Source organism: Oncorhynchus gorbuscha, linkage group LG08 (assembly GCF_021184085.1).
Source record: "Oncorhynchus gorbuscha isolate QuinsamMale2020 ecotype Even-year linkage group LG08, OgorEven_v1.0, whole genome shotgun sequence".
Lineage (NCBI taxonomy): Eukaryota > Metazoa > Chordata > Actinopteri > Salmoniformes > Salmonidae > Oncorhynchus > Oncorhynchus gorbuscha.
Genome location: NC_060180.1, coordinates 9,835,598 through 9,856,107, shown reverse-complemented (window position 1 = coordinate 9,856,107; position 20,510 = coordinate 9,835,598). Strand labels below are relative to the sequence as shown.

At 44.4% G+C, this 20,510-nt stretch overlaps 1 protein-coding gene across 3 annotated transcripts in view; it reads right to left on the bottom strand.

Moving 5' to 3' along the window:
• Nucleotides 1-20,510, bottom strand: part of LOC124041180 (attractin-like protein 1) — a 368,532-nt gene that overhangs the window by 195,529 nt on the left and 152,493 nt on the right. For 2 of the 3 annotated variants that reach the window (XR_006839890.1, XR_006839889.1), the window contains exon 21: nt 11,705-11,757. Coding sequence is in view for 1 of the 3 variants with exons in the window: in XM_046358453.1 (XP_046214409.1) it covers nt 11,705-11,757; nt 15,932-15,939 (61 nt within the window). In the remaining 2 variants the exon portion in view is untranslated. Of the gene's footprint in view, nt 1-11,704; nt 11,758-15,931; nt 15,940-20,510 lie in introns of all 3 variants that reach the window. The other variant, XM_046358453.1, reaches the window with a different exon arrangement.

The following is a 20,510-nucleotide window of genomic DNA, read 5'->3' as shown; positions in this document are numbered from 1 at the left end:
TCCATTCAGAAGAAAGCCCTTGATTCGGAGGGTAGTGTCTAGGAGGAGCCATGTGAGAGACGGTCTCTAGTGGATTGTCAATATGCTCAGCAGGACGTTTCACTGTTAACCCTTCAGATCACTGTTATTAACTCTTTAGAGGATTTCAGGTTCAACCAGGGGGTGCACAACTGAACTCAGGTCCTCAAGGGGTTGCTGAGCCTGCAGGTTTCCTTCATGCCTTTTGATCAGACCTAGGAAGCCAGGTATGTGCACTCTATGGGCAGTCAACGCTATGAACTGATCAATTCAGTGTCAGGGAGCATTAGGAAACAGCAGGGATACTGTCCTTGTGGACTGGGTAAAAGCAAGGCATATATACCACAGGTGGCTGGTGGCACCGTAATTGGGGAGGATGGGCTCATAGCAATGGCTGAAATGGAATGGTTTCCTTGTGTGTTTGATACCATTACATTCACTTAACTCCAGTCATTATTATGAGCCATCCTCCCCTCACCAGCCTCATGTGCTATACACACACTGGACATCACAACCAAATCCCACTCTCTAATAGGAAATACCATCTTCATAACTTGTCAATGGCAGCTGAATACACCACACGTCTCTGCCTCAGAAGCTCACACTGTGCCATTCACTCCCCCATTTCACGGCTTCTATGAACTGATGTTAAATCAGCCATGAATGTGTTTACGCACCAGGAGAACAAACAATTGTTTGTCATCGTTCTAACTTGACAATAAAACACTCCTGCAGAGTTCAGAGAAGACTTCATTTGACATCCTTTCAGAGCACATATTTCAAGCCTTAGCAAGACGAAAGGAAATTATGTTTGACAAATAGTTGGTTTTGTTTAGCCGTCACGGAATTAGCAGATATCAGATCAAAGCCGATGTGTGTGTCTCTCTCCCTCCCGCTCCGGGCACACACGTTGCTGTGTGTTGTTTATCCCATAAGGGTCATCAGTAAACTTCAGAAAGTTCCACATGCTCTGTAAAGGGGACACAGAAGTCCAGGGAAATTCAAAGCAGAGAATTTTGGAGCCAGTGTTGTGCGTATTAATGTTATTTAGAGCAATGCAGTGCCCACTCAAAGAACCCCTCTTGTTTCTGTGGTAATGAGAGAGTGTGTGTTATCCAGAAGAAGAGAAGACAATTAATGACATTATGAAAAGTGGAAGACTTGTCAAATTGCACAATCATTTTCTACACGTTTCAATATGTTAGATTTCACGCCTGATATAATATTGTCCACTGTGGTGCAAAAGCTCAGTGTGCAAATTAAAACTGACATCAGCAAAACAATACAACTACCTCGGATAATCTAACTGACATGCGTACATTACATGCATGTGAACATGTTTGTTGGGGACAAATTTGACCTTAAAAAGATCATTAAATAAAACAAGGTAAGCATCAAATGAGCAGCACAAGACTAAAAGGAAATCCATCTGTTTTAAAAGTTTTCATAAATGAGTCATGGCATTAGCATAATGTGTAACTTTATTCAGTGTCTGAAACAAACAAAAAAATTAAAAGAGCAAAATCTCACCTGCAAAGTAATTTCATATTCAGAAGCCTGCTTCATGCCTTTTGATGAGACCTAGGAAGCCAGGTATGTGCACTCTCTGGGCAATCAATGATATGAACTGATATGTCCAATGAGTTGAATGAAGCCTCATTCAACATCTGCTATTCAGGATACACTTGGAGATGTCATCCAGTGCCTGTTACTATTCATTACCTTGCATTTGAAACACTCTTCAAAGACTACAGAATGTACAGCCTGATAGTACAGGGGCAAAGCAATATAATTCAGTTAAAATAATTTTCTTAATAGGTCAAGATGGTCCTGTATGGCTCTGTTAGTAGAGTGTGGAGTTTACAGTGCCAGGATAGTGGGTTTGATTCCCGGGTACACCCATACAACATGTAAGCATGCAAGACTGTTCGTCGCTTTCGATAAAAGCACCTTCTAAATGGCATATATTATTATTATTGTTATATAAAATCACTGAAAAATGAATTTTCAAAAAGGACACCATTGAGAATTTACTTTCAGAACAATGGCTCAGAAGAAGTGGTTTCCTTGATTATTCTGGGCCTCCAGGTAAAGTCACACTTGTAATGATTTTTATTTTTTATTTAACTAGGCAAGTCAGTTAAGAACACATTCTTACTTTCAATGACGGCCTAGGAACAGTGGGTTAACTGCCTGTTCAGGGGCAGAACGACAGATTTGTACCTTGTCAGCTCGGGGGTTTGAACTTGCAACCTTCCGGTTACTCGTCCAACACTCTAACCACTAGGCTACCCTGCCACCCCATGATGGAGGCATAGCTATGAATATGGGCTTCTGATGGTACTACTCAGCTGTCTGATGGTACTACTCAGCTGTCTGATGGTACTACTCAGCTGTCTGATGGTACTACTCAGCTGTCTGATGGTAGCACTCAGCTGTCTGATGGTAGCACTCAGCTGTCTGATGGTACTACTCAGCTGTCTGATGGTACTACTCAGCTGTCTGATGGTACTACTCAGCTGTCTGATGGTAGCACTCAGCTGTCTGATGATAGAACTCAGCTGTCTGATGGTACTACTCAGCTCTCTGATGATAACACTCAGCTGTCTGATGGTACTACTCAGCTGTCTGATGGTAGCACTCAGCTGTCTGATGGTACTACTCAGCTCTCTGATGATAACACTCAGCTGTCTGATGGTAGCACTCAGCTGTCTGATGGTAGCACTCAGCTGTCTGATGGTACTACTCAGCTGTCTGATGGTACTACTCAGCTGTCTGATGGTACTACTCAGCTGTCTGATGGTAGCACTCAGCTGTCTGATGGTACTACTCAGCTGTCTGATGGTACTACTCAGCTGTCTGATGGTACTACTCAGCTGTCTGATGGTACTACTCAGCTGGCTGATGGTAGCACTCAGCTGTCTGATGGTACTACTCAGCTGTCTGATGGTACTACTCAGCTGTCTGATGGTACTACTCAGCTGTCTGATGGTACTACTCAGCTGTCTGATGGTCCTACTCAGCTCTCTGATGGTACTACTCAGCTGTCTGATGGTAGCACTCAGCTGTCTGATGGTACTACTAAGCTGTCTGATGGTAGCACTCAGCTGTCTGATGGTAGCACTCAGCTGTCTGATGGTACTACTCAGCTGTCTGATGGTACTACTAAGCTGTCTGATGGTAGCACTCAGCTGTCTGATGGTAGCACTCAGCTGTCTGATGGTACTACTCAGCTGTCTGATGGTACTACTAAGCTGTCTGATGGTAGCACTCAGCTGTCTGATGGTAGCACTCAGCTGTCTGATGGTACTACTCAGCTGTCTGATGGTACTACTCAGCTGTCTGATGGTACTACTCAGCTGTCTGATGGTACTACTCAGCTGTCTGATGGTACTACTCAGCTGTCTGATGGTAGCACTCAGCTGTCTGATGATAGCACTCAGCTGTCTGATGGTACTACTCAGCTGTCTGATGGTACTACTCAGCTGTCTGATGGTAGCACTCAGCTGTCTGATGGTACTACTCAGCTGTCTGATGGTACTACTCAGCTGTCTGATGGTAGCACTCAGCTGTCTGATGGTAGCACTCAGCTGTCTGATGGTAGCACTCAGCTGTCTGATGGTACTACTCAGCTGTCTGATGGTACTACTCAGCTGTCTGATGGTACTACTCAGCTGTCTGATGGTAGCACTCAGCTGTCTGATGATAGAACTCAGCTGTCTGATGGTACTACTCAGCTCTCTGATGATAACACTCAGCTGTCTGATGGTACTACTCAGCTGTCTGATGGTAGCACTCAGCTGTCTGATGGTACTACTCAGCTCTCTGATGATAACACTCAGCTGTCTGATGGTAGCACTCAGCTGTCTGATGGTACTACTCAGCTGTCTGATGGTAGCACTCAGCTGTCTGATGGTACTACTCAGCTGTCTGATGGTACTACTCAGCTGTCTGATGGTACTACTCAGCTGTCTGATGGTAGCACTCAGCTGTCTGATGGTACTACTCAGCTGTCTGATGGTACTACTCAGCTGTCTGATGGTACTACTCAGCTGTCTGATGGTACTACTCAGCTGGCTGATGGTAGCACTCAGCTGTCTGATGGTACTACTCAGCTGTCTGATGGTACTACTCAGCTGTCTGATGGTACTACTCAGCTGTCTGATGGTACTACTCAGCTGTCTGATGGTCCTACTCAGCTCTCTGATGGTACTACTCAGCTGTCTGATGGTAGCACTCAGCTGTCTGATGGTACTACAAAGCTGTCTGATGGTAGCACTCAGCTGTCTGATGGTAGCACTCAGCTATCTGATGGTACTACTCAGCTGTCTGATGGTACTACTAAGCTGTCTGATGGTAGCACTCAGCTGTCTGATGGTAGCACTCAGCTGTCTGATGGTACTACTCAGCTGTCTGATGGTACTACTAAGCTGTCTGATGGTAGCACTCAGCTGTCTGATGGTAGCACTCAGCTGTCTGATGGTACTACTCAGCTGTCTGATGGTACTACTCAGCTGTCTGATGGTATGGTACTACTCAGCTGTCTGATGGTATCACTCAGCTAATGGTACTACTCAGCTGTCTGATGGTACTACTCAGCTGTCTGATGGTAGCACTCAGCTGTCTGATGGTGCTACTCAGCTGTCTGATGGTACTACTCAGCTGTCTGATGGTACTACTCAGCTGTCTGATGTCTGATGGTAGCACTCAGCTGTCTGATGGTACTACTAGCACTCAGCTGTCTGATGGACTCAGCTGTCTGATGGTAGCACTCAGCTGTCTGATGGGCTACTCAGCTGTCACTCAGCTGTCTGATGGTAGCACTCAGCTGTCTGATGGTAGCACTCAGCTGTCTGATGGTAGCACTCAGCTGTCTGATGGTAGCACTCAGCTGTCTGATGGTAGCACTCAGCTGTCTGATGGTAGCACTCAGCTGTCTGATGGTAGCACTCAGCTGTCTGATGTAGCACTCAGCTGTCTGATGGTAGCACTCAGCTGTCTGATGGTAGCACTCAGCTGTCTGATGGTAGCACTCAGCTGTCTGATGGTACACTCAGCTGTCTGATGGGCACTCAGCTGTCTACTCAGCTGTCTGATGGTAGCACTCAGCTGTCTAGCACTCAGCTGCTGATGGTAGCACTCAGCTGTCTGATGGTAGCACTCAGCTGTCTGATGGTACTACTCAGTCTGTCTGATGGTACTACTCAGCTGTCTGATGGCTCTGATGGACTAGCACTCAGCTGTCTGATGGTAGCTGTCACTCAGCTGTCTGATGGTACTACTCAGCTGTCTGATGGTAGCACTCACTCAGCTGTCTGATGGTACTACTCAGCTGTCTGATGGTACTACTCAGCTGTCTGATGGTAGCACTCAGCTGTCTGATGGTAGCACTCAGCTGTCTGATGGTAGCACTCAGCTGTCTGATGGTACTACTCAGCTGTCTGATGGTACTACTCAGCTGTCTGATGGTAGCACTCAGCTGTCTGATGGTAGCACTCAGCTGTCTGATGGTACTACTCAGCTCTGATGATAACACTCAGCTGTCTGATGGTACACTCAGCTGTCTGATGGTAGCACTCAGCTGTCTGATGGTACTACTCAGCTCTCTGATGATACACTCAGCTGTCTGATGGTAGCACTCAGCTGTCTGAGTACTACTCAGCTGTCTGATGGTAGCACTCAGCTGTCTGATGGTAGCACTCAGCTGTCTGATGGTACTACTCAGCTGTCTGATGGTACTACTCAGCTGGCTGATGGTAGCACTCAGCTGTCTGATGGTACTACTCAGCTGTCTGATGGTACTACTCAGCTGTCTGATGGTACTACTCAGCTGTCTGATGGTACTACTCAGCTGGCTGATGGTAGCACTCAGCTGTCTGATGGTACTACTCAGCTGTCTGATGGTACTCAGCTGTCTGAGTACTACTCAGCTGTCTGATGGTACTACTCAGCTGTCTGATGGTCCTACTCAGCTCTCTGATGGTACTACTCAGCTGTCTGATGGACTCAGCTGTCTGATGGTACTACTCAGCTGTCTGATGGTAGCACTCAGCTGTCTGATGGTAGCACTCAGCTATCTGATGGTACTACTCAGCTGTCTGATGGTACTACTAAGCTGTCTGATGGTAGCACTCAGCTGTCTGATGGTAGCACTCAGCTGTCTGATGGTACTACTCAGCTGTCTGATGGTACTACTAAGCTGTCTGATGGTAGCACTCAGCTGTCTGATGGTAGCACTCAGCTGTCTGATGGTACTACTCATGGTACTACTCAGCTGTCTGATGGTACTACTCAGCTGTCTGATGGTACTACTCAGCTGTCTGATGGTAGCACTCAGCTGTCTGATGGTAGCACTCAGCTGTCTGATGGTACTACTCAGGTACTACTCAGCTGTCTGATGGTACTACTCAGCTGTCTGATGGTAGCACTCAGCTGTCTGATGGTACTACTCAGCTGTCTGATGGTACTACTCAGCTGTCTGATGGTACTACTCAGCTGTCTGATGGTACTACTCAGCTGTCTGATGGTGCTACTCAGCTGTCTAATGGTACTACTCAGCTCTCTGATGGTACTACTCAGCTGTCTGATGGTACTACTCAGCTGTCTGATGGTAGCACTCAGCTGTCTGATGGTAGCACTCAGCTGTCTGATGGTAGCACTCAGCTGTCTGATGGTAGCACTCAGCTGTCTGATGGTAGCACTCAGCTGTCTGATGGTAGCACTCAGCTGTCTGATGGTAGCACTCAGCTGTCTGATGGTAGCACTCAGCTGTCTGATGGTAGCACTCAGCTGTCTGATGGTACTACTCAGCTGTCTGATGGTAGCACTCAGCTGTCTGATGGTAGCACTCAGCTGTCTGATGGTAGCACTCAACTGTCTGATGGTAGCACTCAACTGTCTGATGGTAGCACTCAGCTGTCTGATGGTAGCACTCAGCTGTCTGATGGTAGCACTCAGCTGTCTGATGGTAGCACTCAGCTGTCTGATGGTAGCACTCAGCTGTCTGATGGTAGCACTCAGCAGTCTGATGGTAGCACTCAGCTGTCTGATGGTAGCACTCAGCTGTCTGAGCCAACTGCCTGACTGATAATTTTCAGACATTTATTGTAGAAGTCAAGTCAATTGTATGCTCAGAATGACTAGGATTAGTTCACGTGGCGATAGTTCCCTCAGTCGGACAGACCATAGTCTACAGACTACAGTCTAATTTGGCAAGTAGAGACGATCAACACAGAGAAGCCTCTGTGCTTGGGTCTGGAGAGAATATCTCTATCTGACACTGGTTAGGCGTCTGGGCAGAGTGCCGGTCAGATAGTGTTTAGGAGTCAGTGCAGAGTGCCGGTCAGATAGTGTTTATGTGTCAGTACAGGGTGTCTGATCCTCTCATGAAAAGAGGCTTGAGGGTAAAGGCTGGTAATGGCAGGTGGTGTGGCTGGTGGGACGCACTTGGTGGCTCCTTCATTAGGGCCTGCTAGCTGACACTGCTCCACTGTGAGGGCAACTCATTACCACACCAGCCTGGTCAGCTTCTGACGACCAGCTTCCTCATTAGAATCAGCCATGATTACATTCTGGTAGGAAGTCATCTGAGCTGAACCACAGTACTGGTCCTCCAACAGCACAATGAACTAGACCAGCCTCCAGTGATAGGAAGTATTAGCATTAGTATAATTCCTAAGTAGTAGTAGTAGTAGTAGTAGAATAAGTACATAGTAAAGCCATACAGTAATTGTAGAAGTATTAGTAGAAGTAGTAGAAGTAGTAGTAGTAGTAGGCATACAGTAGCAATATCTCCATTAATAAAATGTAATGCCTCATCATCATTACTGTCACTATCATTATTAGTGTCATTGTGCTTGATAGTTCTGCCTTGTCACAACTGACATTAGCGGATGGTTAAATAATTAGCATGTAATGAGCCTGCAAAGTAAACATCAATCCACTCAAAGAGAGGGCGGTGTGTGCGCTACACTTCAGTCACCCTGATTCACTAGGCATAATTGGCACAATTAGTCTCTATAACCTACCCATTCACATCGCAGCTTACACATCCCACACGTCTGCATATCCTACATGTCCAACAAATCCGCACTGGCAGTGCTTCTAGGAAAGGCAGGGCCGGACTCATGATTTAGCAAAACAACATGATAAAAGCTTTGAATCTTGATTGACTATGACATATTGGGCATACATCAAAGCCATGGTTATGACATTGGGTATCCATCTACGTAGCATTTAAGTGGGGCTAAACATTTGATTCTACATAACCCTTTAAAGAGTAACTGCCTTTAAAAAGCAACAAATCACTTTGAAAATGACCTTGGTGGCGTCGATTCAAGTCAGAACAGTTCTAGTGCCAAAATTGACGAGATAGTGTCAATAGAATAATTTTTGTCATAGTCAGTCTTGTCTAAAATGGAGATTGGAAAATCTGTGCAACATAACAGGTAAATGAAGGTTGGGTTTTTGATTTGATGATGTCCATTTGCCCACTAACATGGGGTTAACAGCTGAGGTGATAGCTCTCTATCCAATAGTATAGACAGTGAAACAGACCTGTCCAGCAGCTCCGACTTTGTTTACATAAGACAACACGTTGTACATTTCTGACCTTGAGAAAAACTGCACCGAAGATGTAATTAGATGTAGATGTAAAAACACAACTCGTGCGAGGGAAAAAAAGATCAAGCGCGAGTGTTCGTTCACGAAAGGCATTTGAGGATTATTTAGCCAATGTGAGCAAGACCTTTAATTTCTCTAGGGTAGGGGGCAGCATTTGGAATTTTGGATGAAAACGTGCCCAAATTAAACTGCTTTCTACTCAGGCCCAGAAGATAGTGTATGCATATAATTGGTTGATTTGGATAGAAAACACTCTAACCTTTCCAAAACTGTTAAAATAGTGTCTGTGAGTATGACAGAACTGATTTGGCAGGCGAAAACCTGAGAAAAATCCATTCAGGAAGTAGGATTTTTTTGTTGTTGTTGTAGTTTTCTATTCAATGCCATTACAGTATCCATTGACTTAGGACTCACATTGCAGTTCCTATGCCTTACACTGGATGTTGGCCATGTGGGATGCTAGAGTCCCACATACCCTAGAGAGGTTAAACAGGTCAAATTCACAAAGTGGAGAGGCCGGAAGGATTACCTTGACTTGTACTCAAAGAATGCGCGGACCAAGTGGCAAGTGTCGTCACTGACATTTTCAACCTCTCCCTGACAGAGTCTGTAATTCCTACATGTTTCAAACAGACCACCTTAGTCCCTGTGCCCAACATAGCGAAGGTAACCTGCCTAAATGATTACTGCCCATAGCACTCACGTCGGTAGCCATGAAGTGCTTTGAAAGGCTGGTCATGGCTCACATCAACACCATCATGCCAGAAACCATAGACCCACACCAATTCACATCCCGACCAAACAGAGCCACAGATGATGCAATCTCAATTTCACTCCACACTGCCCTTTCCCACCTGGACAAAAGGAACACGTACATGAGAATGCTGTTCATTGACTACAGCTCAGCCTTCAACACAATAGTGTCCACAAAGCTCATCACTAAGCAAAAGACCCTGGGAGTAAACACCTCCCTCTGCAACTGGATCCTGGACTTCCAGACACGCCGCCCCAGGTGGTAAGGGTAGCCAAAAACACATCTGCCACTCTGTTCCTCAACACTGGGACCCATCAGGGGTTCGTGTTAGTCCCCTCCTGTACTCCCTGTTCACCCACGACTGTGTGGCCAAGCACGACTCCAACATCATCATTAAGTTTGCTGACGACACAACAGTGGTAGGCCTGATGAGATGAGACAGCCTATAGGGAGGTCAGAGACCTGGCGCCAGGACAACAAAGTGTGGTGCCAGGACAACAACCTCTCCCTCAATGAGCAAGACAAAGGAGCTGCTCGTGGACTATAGGAAAAGGTGGGCCGAACAGTCTCCCATTAACATAGACAGGGCTGAAGTGGAGCGGGTCGAGAGTTTCAAGTTCCTTGGTGTCCACATCACCAATGAACTATCATGGTCCAAACACACCAAGTTGTGAAGAGGGCACGAAAAACATATTTTCCCCCTCAGGAGACTGAAAAGATTTGGCATGGGTCTCCAGATCATCAAAAAGTTCTACAGCTTGCTTATTGCATGTGTGTCCGGGCACGTCAACACAAGCCTTATTATTAAACTAATATTTGCGACAGGAGGTTGATTTGTCACTTTGTCAATTCATCCTTTTCTCAATACTGCACCATTCTGTTGGAGAATGAGCGAGCTTGTTGCTTGTTGCTATGCCGCTCAAGCGGTGAGCGGCATAGTAGCAGCCTTGCCATGTAGCGGGACTAATCGGTGAAGCCGATAGAGAAGGGCCGGTAGCCGATAGACTAGAAAAGGTCACAATACCAGCTTGGCCGATTATCGGTCGTTTTCTAATTTGAATGGCATGCTAATAGATGATTTACAGCCACTGTTCTGTTTGATATAACAAGGTTTGATGAAGGGACACAGGAAACAAATGTCTTTCTAATGTAACATTGAGTATTTGTGTGCACCCTTGGCTGTGTTAGGGACAAGCTCATAATGACTTTGAACCCTCTCAACCGACGCAGTGGAATGATCAGGATACGGCATGTCCCTCAGGAGACACCGTCTTTAGCCAAACAGAGTTACACAGATAGACAGCTCTCGAGGTGACCATAGTGATGGAAGTGAATTCCGGACCCACGTCCCCCTGGTAATTGTGGGTACACTGCACAGCGAGGATGCCATCTAGTGCCCTCCTCCCTTAGACATGATGCCTCATGCCAGACAGCTGAACAGACACAATCTCTCATGAATAACAGGAGACAGAGGGTGTTACTGTGATTGATGCAGGCACATGTATTTAACCTTTCTAGGGCTGGTTAGAATCTGACAATATAAAGATAAAGCAATACTGAATATCAACTATTGAAATGAATGTTTCAAATACATGCAATTTGTGGTGGTAGTTTGAAACTAGATTACTACTGGATTACTATCTCTCACAGAACTTAACTAATTCATGACTAAACTCAACTGGATTACTATCTCTCACAGAACTAAACTAATTCATGACTAAACTCAACTGGATTACTATCTCTCACAGAACTAAACTAATTCATGACTAAACTCAACTGGATTACTATCTCTCACAGAACTAAACTAATTCATGACTAAACTCAACTGGATTACTATCTCTCACAGAACTAAACTAATTCATGACTAAACCCAACTGGATTACTATTGGAAGTGACAGTACTTGAACTTTGTTCCTAAACAGCTACACTTACAACCGTGGTTAGTGTACCAACTTCTACCGGATGATGTCAGCGAGAATCTGTTTTCAGTAAAACATTCAATATGAGGCCAGTGGTCTGACATTGACATCTGGTGACAGAAGTCCCTCTAAACCCTGCTACCATCTCCAGCTACAAATCTGTAAAATCAAGTTTAGAGCCAGACAAAGCTGCAGTTGATTACTGCCATACGCCTGCCACAGAGTAAATGCTACCATCTGCTTAGCCCACCCTCAGTGCAGGGCAAAGGTCACAGAGATGGGCAGTTGTGTGTAAAAAAAAATGAAAGGAAAAAGAATAAGACCACGGCAAGATCTGGAGGACGAAAATACAATAGAGACTCAGGTGGGGCTACAGAGGTGGGATACTTACAGTAACACGTTCCTCTGAGGGGGTTGCCAAGGTAACGGTTCTCGGAGTCGCAACTGCAACAATGGGAGAGAAAGAGAGAGGGGGAGTAAGAGAGGGGAGAGAGAGAAGAATGGAAGACAGAAAACAATGAGCTTAACAAGAGATATGTCACTTTGCCAAAGACATCACAGTCCTATCACAGACTGTTAATAACATCATCCCTGAGGGTTATTTTGGGCCAGGGAGGAGTGTTCTGAGAATTCGCTTGTAGAGGTGCTATCTGAGGTGACACTGCTGTGTGCTGCTTCAGGTGCTGTCCTCTCCCTGGTTATGATGAGGTGATTTCCCCTGACAGCCCTGTCTGACGATACCTCTCTGTTCTGCTCCGGGGCAGGAGCCATGTGTCTGTCTGTGTACTGGGCAGCAGGGGATTTAGTCATCTACAGACAGCCCAGAACAACTTAAATGCTACTAAAAGAAGGGAGAGGGCAGCTAGGACCTAATAGAGGCTTGAAAAATATGATCCAAGTCACAAGTGGTCTTTAGCAACCCCAGTCAGGTGTGTGTAAAACTCAACAAATCCTTCATTTGACCCTGTTTGTCAAGCCAACCACTACAAAGACAATGTTCTGAAAAAGCAGACAGGGAACTGAGGGCAGACTATGGGGAGTCGGAGTACCATGCATGAGGGTGATTGTGGTAGGTGGCATTTGATCATCTGGCTTGGTTTATGAGCCAGGGGTCATTACTGCCGTCCAAACACCCATGTTTATTGCCATAACCCAACTTCTACAAAACCCAGGGAGGTACCTTGGAAAGGGCAAGAGCGCGTAAAACCATTGCATTGTAAATACATACTCCACCACTTCGACAAGCCAATCTAAACACATATGATACATTGTCAAATCTGCCCCTCGAGTCAATAAATGGATTCAGAGGTAATGGCTCTGTTTGCAAAGCTGGTCAGGCAGTGGTTACTTAAGCAATAAGGCCCGGGGGGGTGTGGTATATGGCCAACATAACACGGCTAAGGGCTGTTTGTAAGCACGACACAACGCAGAGTGCCTGGATACAGCCCTTAGCCGTGGTATATTGGCCATATACCACAAACACCCGAGGTGCCTTATTGCTATTATAAACTGGTTACCAGTGTAATTGAAAAAATATGTTTTGTCATACTCATGGTATACGGTCTGATATACCACAGCTGTCAATCAATCAGTATTCAGGGCTCGAACCAACCAGTTTATAAAGATAAATAATGTAGGCAACGGTCACTTCCCTGTGCTTATACATAACAAGACCTGAATTCCATTCAGTGGCTGGACAACCCTTGTTAGGAGGGTCATAAAGTAGCAGTAATGAATATTTCATAGCCAAAGACAGAGCTTTATTCATTATGTACGGTTCTTATAGAAGGCACTGTGAAAAACAACCCCACAAAACAGCCCAAGAGAACTTCAATTTGAACACTGAGGCCACAGCAGAGTTATAAGGCCTTGTGAGTATAAGAGTTTGAAACCAATTGTATTCCACTTACAAAGGCAAGGTCAAGACAAAAATATTTTCCAAACAATTATCTTTGTCCTCAGTAAATCTTAGGAACATGACAGTAGTGTTAAGATGCACCAAGGGGACTTTAAAAGGGGCCCCACTCTCCGTCTCCCCAGAGAACACTAACACTTAAACACGACACTCATCTTGGGGCTGTCTGATTAAGCAGCTTATCCTGTGGTAATGGTGCCAAGATGGAGGACCACCCTGGCCTCCTTCCACCAGTCTCTCTGCTGTCTGTCTGGCTGCCTCTCACTCAGAGAGAAAAGCACCACTGTCCTTAGGAACACTTCATCTGCTATTAAGCTGCCACAGTCTCGGCCACAGTCAAACTCAGACACACTGTGTGCCAGTGGACCCTCAGCATGGCTTTCTTTGTGAGCCGTAACAGAGGGCGGAAAGGTTGGAGATTAAAGGTCGCTGTGGGCATTCGCATTTTCGTGTGACACACACACACACACACACACACACACACACACACACACACACACACACACACACACACACACACACACACACACACACACACACACACACACACACACACAGAGTCTCTATGATGTGTATGTTAGTGCAGCAGCTGCTGTCAGTAACAGGAGGAACATGCTGAGGTAAATGCTGAGCTGGGAGATTTAAAAAGCCAACTTCCCGTCTCACTCACACACACGGACCCACCTATGCCATGACCCCACTGGGCCACACAGCGTGCCAGGCAGGGTGGTGGCAGAAGTGCCAAAATAAACCTCTGAAACGGAGTCGGTTTACTTCCTCTCCTTTGGGTCCTGGGTTCAAGGGGAACACGTATAGAGCTTAGTTGTAAAGGGGAAGATGGAAAGGAAGGGGAGGCTGCTGAGTCTGTCTGTCTGTATGATATTAATTAGACACAGCCTCCTAAGAGGTACATACCTTTGATTTCACACTGGTGCATAGACACATACAGTACGAACACACTCTCACACACACTCAAGAGTATTTGATCAGTAATCAAAACAAGCAAACCAACAAGGGACAGCAGGTAGCCTAGTGGTTAGAGCGTTGAGCCAGTAACCGAAAGGTTGCTAGATCTAATCCCCGAGCTGACATGGTAAACATCTGTCGTTCTGCCCCTGAACAAGGCAGTTAACCCACTGTTCTTAGGCCGTCATTGTAAATAAGAATTTGTTCTTAACTGACTTGTTAAATAAAGGTTCAAAAAATACAAATAAAACACAGGTATGAGCAAATTAGCAGCAGAGTGCAAACAAGGACAGACCTTAGCTAAACAGGTTAACTGTAAGAAAGACCCTGGCCCACAGGCTAGCTTTACATGGAGACAATGCAATAAAACACATGGAGAAATGTGTTGGATTTCACTGAGAAACTGGTTAACCAGATGGACCGCTGCACTCGTTTCGAAGTGAATTAGAATGTGAGCTATCACGTGATCAAGCTGGCAACATCAAAAAATGACATTGCGAAATAATGTATTTTAAAAACCAGTGGATGTAGCGTGAGAGCTGCTGATTCTGCTCAAACAGATGTTTGTTGCTGCTGGAGTGAAACATGCTTTAATAAGCACATTGCACAACATTTCTGAAGGCAATCGGGTGTAAAAAACGGTTTTGATGCCACAATTATAAAGAGCTACTATTTTTATTTCTCAACTGGTAATTGAAGCGAGCTTCCCATTCGCCATTCATGTGCATAGGCAACTAGGCAGGCTTCAGCGTGTCACACACCACTTGCAATGAGCTGGAGGCAGTATGCATTTTGAAAACATATACTTAATTATTTGAAACCTGAACTTTTTTCTACATATGAGCCATGTATTATCTTGCTTCAGAAAAGCCTAGCCAAGATCCAACAAGACTTCCATAGGCTATTGAAACCAGTAGCCTTTTCTCCCATGTTCTATTGGTTTTCAAATCAACTTTCTTTCATTGTTCAATAACCAAAGGCACAATCCACATTCTGATCTGTTACATGAATCTTATTGTTTTTTAAATGTTGATTGGGATGTAGCCTTGGCTTATTGGTTGTATACATTTGGTTTCTATTGCCCCACAACTGTCCCAGAGTCTGTTTGGAATAGGTCATTTGTTTACTTGCACAGAAAGACAAGCTGACCAATAGAATAGGTACACTTTTCTACTATGTGGGACAGTAGATTGACAAAGGCCAGTGATATTGCTGTTTGTTACTTGTCTTGTTGGGTGAGGAAAAGGAAACGTAGACAGTTATTCTAACATATTCAATGCGTGGGTTTCAAGTTTCAGGAAGCTCATTTTCACCGTAAAAATGATCCTTTATTATAAGCAGTTCATGCATCCTCGCATTGGCAGACTTATGTCAGATAGCCTACTATTCATGTCATAGATTGGATAGTCATCATTTAGGCTAAGAATACACTACATGACCAAAAGAATGTGGGCACCGCAGCCCCTTGTCAAACATCTCTCATTCCAACATCATGAGAGTTGGTCTCCCCTCTTTGCTGCTATAACAGCCTACACTCTTCTGGGGAGGCTTTCCACTAGATGTTGGAACATTGCTGCGAGGACTTGGTTCCATACACCCACAAAAGCATTAGTGAGGTTGGGGACTGATGTTGGGTGATTACGCCTGGCTTGGATTTCCCTTCACTGGAACTAAGGGGCCTAGCCCGAACCATGAAAAACAGCCCCAGACCATTATTCCTCATCCACCAAACGTTACAGTTGGCACTATTTCCTGGCATCCACCAAACCCAGATGTGTCCGTAATCTACACACAATACCCCATAATTACAAAGAAAAACTTTATTTATTTTGCTAATTGTAATATCACATTTATATTAGTATTCAGACACTTTACTGCCCCTTTTTTGTTGAAGCAGCGATTACAGCCTCCAGTCTTCTTGGGTATGACGCTTCAAGCTTGGCACACCTATATTTGGCGAGTTTCTCCCACTCTTCTCTGCAGATCCTCTCAAGCTCTGTCAGGTTGTATGGAGAGCGTCGCTGCACAGCTATTTTCAGCTCTCTCCAGCGCTGAGCTCTCTGGAGCAAGTTTTCATCAAGGATCTCTCTGTACTTTGCTCCGTTTATAATTCCCTCGATCGTGACGAGTCTCCCAGTCCCTGCCGCTGAAAAACATCCCCACAGCATGAGGCTGCCACCACAATGCTTCACCGTAGAGACTGTGCCAGGTTTCCTCCAGACGTGACGCTTGTCATTCAGGCCAAAGTGTTCAATCTTGGTTTCATCAGACCAGAGAATCTTGTTTCTCCTGGTCTGCTTGGTTTTTGCTCTGACATGCACTGTCAACTGTGAGACCTTATATAAACAGATGTGTGCCTTCCCAAATAATGTCCAATGAGTTGAATTTACCACAAGTAGAATTTCAATTTCGAGTCTCATAGCAAAGGGTCTGCATACTTATGTAACTAAGGTATGTTTCTTATTTTTAATACATTTACAAACATTTCTAAAAACCTGATTTGGCTTTTTCATTATTAGGTAGTGTGTGTGGATTAATAAGATTTGTACATTATACATTTTAGAATAAGGCTGTAACGTAACAAAATGTGGAAAAAGTCAAGGGGTCTGAATAATTTCAGATTGCGTTACCGCGTAGTGGTTTAGAGTAACCTTGGCATCAGATCAGAAAACGTACATTTCTTCTCCTTTCTTTGCAAAGGAAATTGTGGCCTTTATTAGACACATTTCATGCAATTCTACTACACTTTATTCGGAGACATTAGCTGAATATTGTTTTATCTATGACAGGGTAGCCTACTCTGCTGACACTGACAAACAGATCAACAAAAACAACGCTGTCTGATTCATATCATCGGCCTACGAAAAGGGGAGACAAATACATCTAACCTGGAGGGGGAAATTATTGTCCAAAGCAAAGTGGCAGTGACCGAATGATAAACACTGTGAATATGCACACGCAACGGGGATATGGTCGAAGTTCTCCGCTGGTGCCAATAGTTTCCAATCAATTCAGTTCAAAATTTTGAGAAGTAAGACAGATTGGAGTCTTTTCATTGTCTTCTCTTTACAGCAATAGTCGTTTGTTTTCCAAACTTTTTTTCCACTATTTAAATTTTTAAATATTGCGGTTTGCCTTGCTGGGTCTCTCTGCTTTTCACTGACAATCGCAACTCAATCATCTACTTGGTATTTTCTGCGCGCTCTGCCCAAAATTACGGGCCCTTCCGACTGTAACCTAGGCAATGCGATTTAAAACGATCCACCATTTTTTTTCTTAAGAAGCTAATGATCCTCTGTGGCCAAATCATGCTTTCTGGTGTAGTAGCCTATTCTGAATGATTTTAATCTTCAAATCGCATGCTGCGGCATCAGAGTTGCATGTTCTGTTAAGATTAATTACCTCAAGCTGAATGGTATTTCTGTCATTCTGAGAACAGTGGGTGGACACACAATGCATATGGTCCCAGTAAATTTCTTACACTTCCAGTAAATTAAAATGTTGCCGGTCAAATGTCCGGCGCCACACTTTCTTAACGGAAACCCTGACACACACACATATCTGCACATGCAAGCACGCACACACACTGAAATTGAAAACAGGGAAGCACTCCAGAGGTTGAAAAGCATCTTGCTGTGTGACAGGTATTGAGATAAGAATATGAATTGGATTTCTTTCCTTCTTGTTCCAATTTGGCTGTGTGGCCTAGATCCACAGCCCTCCCCTACCACTACAATGACCCTACAGTAACTACATAACCCACTAACCTCACCCTATGACCTCCCAACCTGGACACTGACCACTGAACCCACACACACAGCATCAGGCTTCATACCTTATTCCCCTGCTCTACGTGTGACTGGAAACCAATCATGCGTCCCTCCTCGCACCATGTGCCCAGCTCCTGGCAATCAGACATAGGCAACGGTGCAGAGACAAAATACAGCACAACAGTCTGTTTGTGAGACAGAGAAAGAGACAGAGAGTGAGACAGAGAGAGAGAGAAAGACAGCGAGAGACAGCGAGAGACAGAGAGAGAGACAGAGAGAGAGAGAGAGAGAGTAATGTGTGCGAGTGGACCTGCATGGGTCCTTTTCTCTCTCTTTTTCATCTTGCAAGTGGAAATGAAGGAAGGGCACAATTAATTATATTTACACTCTCCTTCGTATGTATTTGGACAGTTAATTTGGCCCTATACTCCAGCATTTTGGATTTGAGATTAAATGTTTCATTTGAGGTGACAGTAGAGAATGTGTATTTTTATATGTACAGTATTTAACCGTTTAGAAATGAAAGCACTTAATGTACATTAACATACACTGAACAAACATATAAACACAATGTAAAGTGTTGATCCCATGTTTCATGTGCTGAAATAAAATATCCCAGAAATGTTACATAACCACAAAAAGGTTATTTCTCTCAAATGTTGTGGACAAATGTTTTATATCCCTGTTAGTGAGCATTTCTCCTTTGCCAAGATATTCCATCCACCTGACAGGTGTGGCATATCAAGAAGCTGACTAAACAGCATGATCATTACACAGGTGCACCTTGTCCTGGGGACAAAATGTGCAGTTTTGTCACAAGGCAACAGATGTCTCAAGTTTTGAGGCTTGAGATTTAAAAATATGAAACAGAAAAAACAAACAATTGTTTGAGGAAAATAACTTCTAAATACAAGGTTCTCTTGTATCATGATGGGTATGAACACGTGGGCTACATCATGGAGGAGGTTTTACACACATCCAAAGCATGGCTAAAATAATGCAGGCCTGCCTACAATACATTTTTATAAAATCAATATTGGTCACATACACGTGTTAAGCAGGTGTTATTGCGGGTGTAGTGAAATGCTTGTAACAGAGACAGCATACATACCTACAGTGCATTCGAAAGTATTCAGACCCCTTCACTCTTTCCACATTTTGTTACGTTACAGCCTTATTCTAAAATGGATTCAACATTTTTTTCCCTTTATAAATCTTCACTATGGCTGTCCCTGACTAAAAAAGATCTCGGTTGACCAAGATTTGTCTGTTCTTTCGACCAATCGATTGGTTGACATTTTTAAATGACAATTTTTTCCCCCCATATATTGACACATCCTATGTGTTTAATCAAATCAACTATATTCACTTGAGCTTGTCTGATGCTTTAAGCACACGGTTATATTAAATAATTAAGACACACAAATGACTAAAGGGAGTCCGACCAGCAATTGATTTGATTGTGCTGAGCAGGGCTCAGACTTGCTGAGCTGTGTAAAATTGTTTTTTTTAAAGACAGCAAGTGACTATCTAACTAGCACCCGTTGTCTCCCTCTCCTCCCTCCTGCAGCGACCACCACAGAACATCGACAGTGTTTATCGCACTGTCCGTGTTGCTGAAGCTGCAACATAATTACAGTAATTTATGACTTAAAAGTTCTGCTATCGAAATCCCTCATTTGTTTAGGAAAAACATTCCCTAGTCCCTCAACCCTTGCTCTCTTTACGTGACATGTATGCATCGTATGCACGTGACCAAAGACCTATTCACACGGAACTAGTATTACTAGAGAACGTTGGTTGTAATTATTCCTCCAGAATGTCAGTTATTCCAAAGAATGATTCGGAAGTGATTCGTTTTTTTCCCAAACTTCCCCATGTCACATAATTCTGCATTTTTTCAATGAAAACAGGATGCACCTGACAGCAACTTTGAGTCTCATAGCAAAGGCTCTGAATACTTATGTAAAAACAAGGTATTTCTGTTCTTAATTTGTTTTCGCTTTGGTATTGTGTGTAGGTTAGGGCGGGTATTGTGTGTAGGTTAGGGCGGGTATTGTGTGTAGGTTAGGGCGGGTATTGTGTGTAGGTTAGGGCGGTATTGTGTGTAGGTTAGGGCGGGTATTGTGTGTAGGTTAGGGTGGTATTGTGTGTAGGTTAGGGCGGGTATTGTGTGTAGGTTAGGGCGGTATTGTGTGTAGGTTAGGGCGGTATTGTGTGTAGGTTAGGGCGGTATTGTGTGTAGGTTAGGGCGGTATTGTGTGTAGGTTAGGGCGGTATTGTGTGTAGGTTAGGACGGTATTGTGTGTAGGTTAGGGCGGGTATTGTGTGTAGGTTAGGGCGGGTATTGTGTGTAGGTTAGGGAGGTATTGTGTGTAGGTTAGGGAGGTATTGTGTGTAGGTTAGGGAGGTATTGTGTGTAGGTTAGGGCGGTATTGTGTGTAGGTTAGGGCGGTATTGTGTGTAGGTTAGGGCGGTATTGTGTGTAGGTTAGGGCGGTATTGTGTGTAGGTTAGGGCGGTATTGTGTGTAGGTTAGGGCGGTAT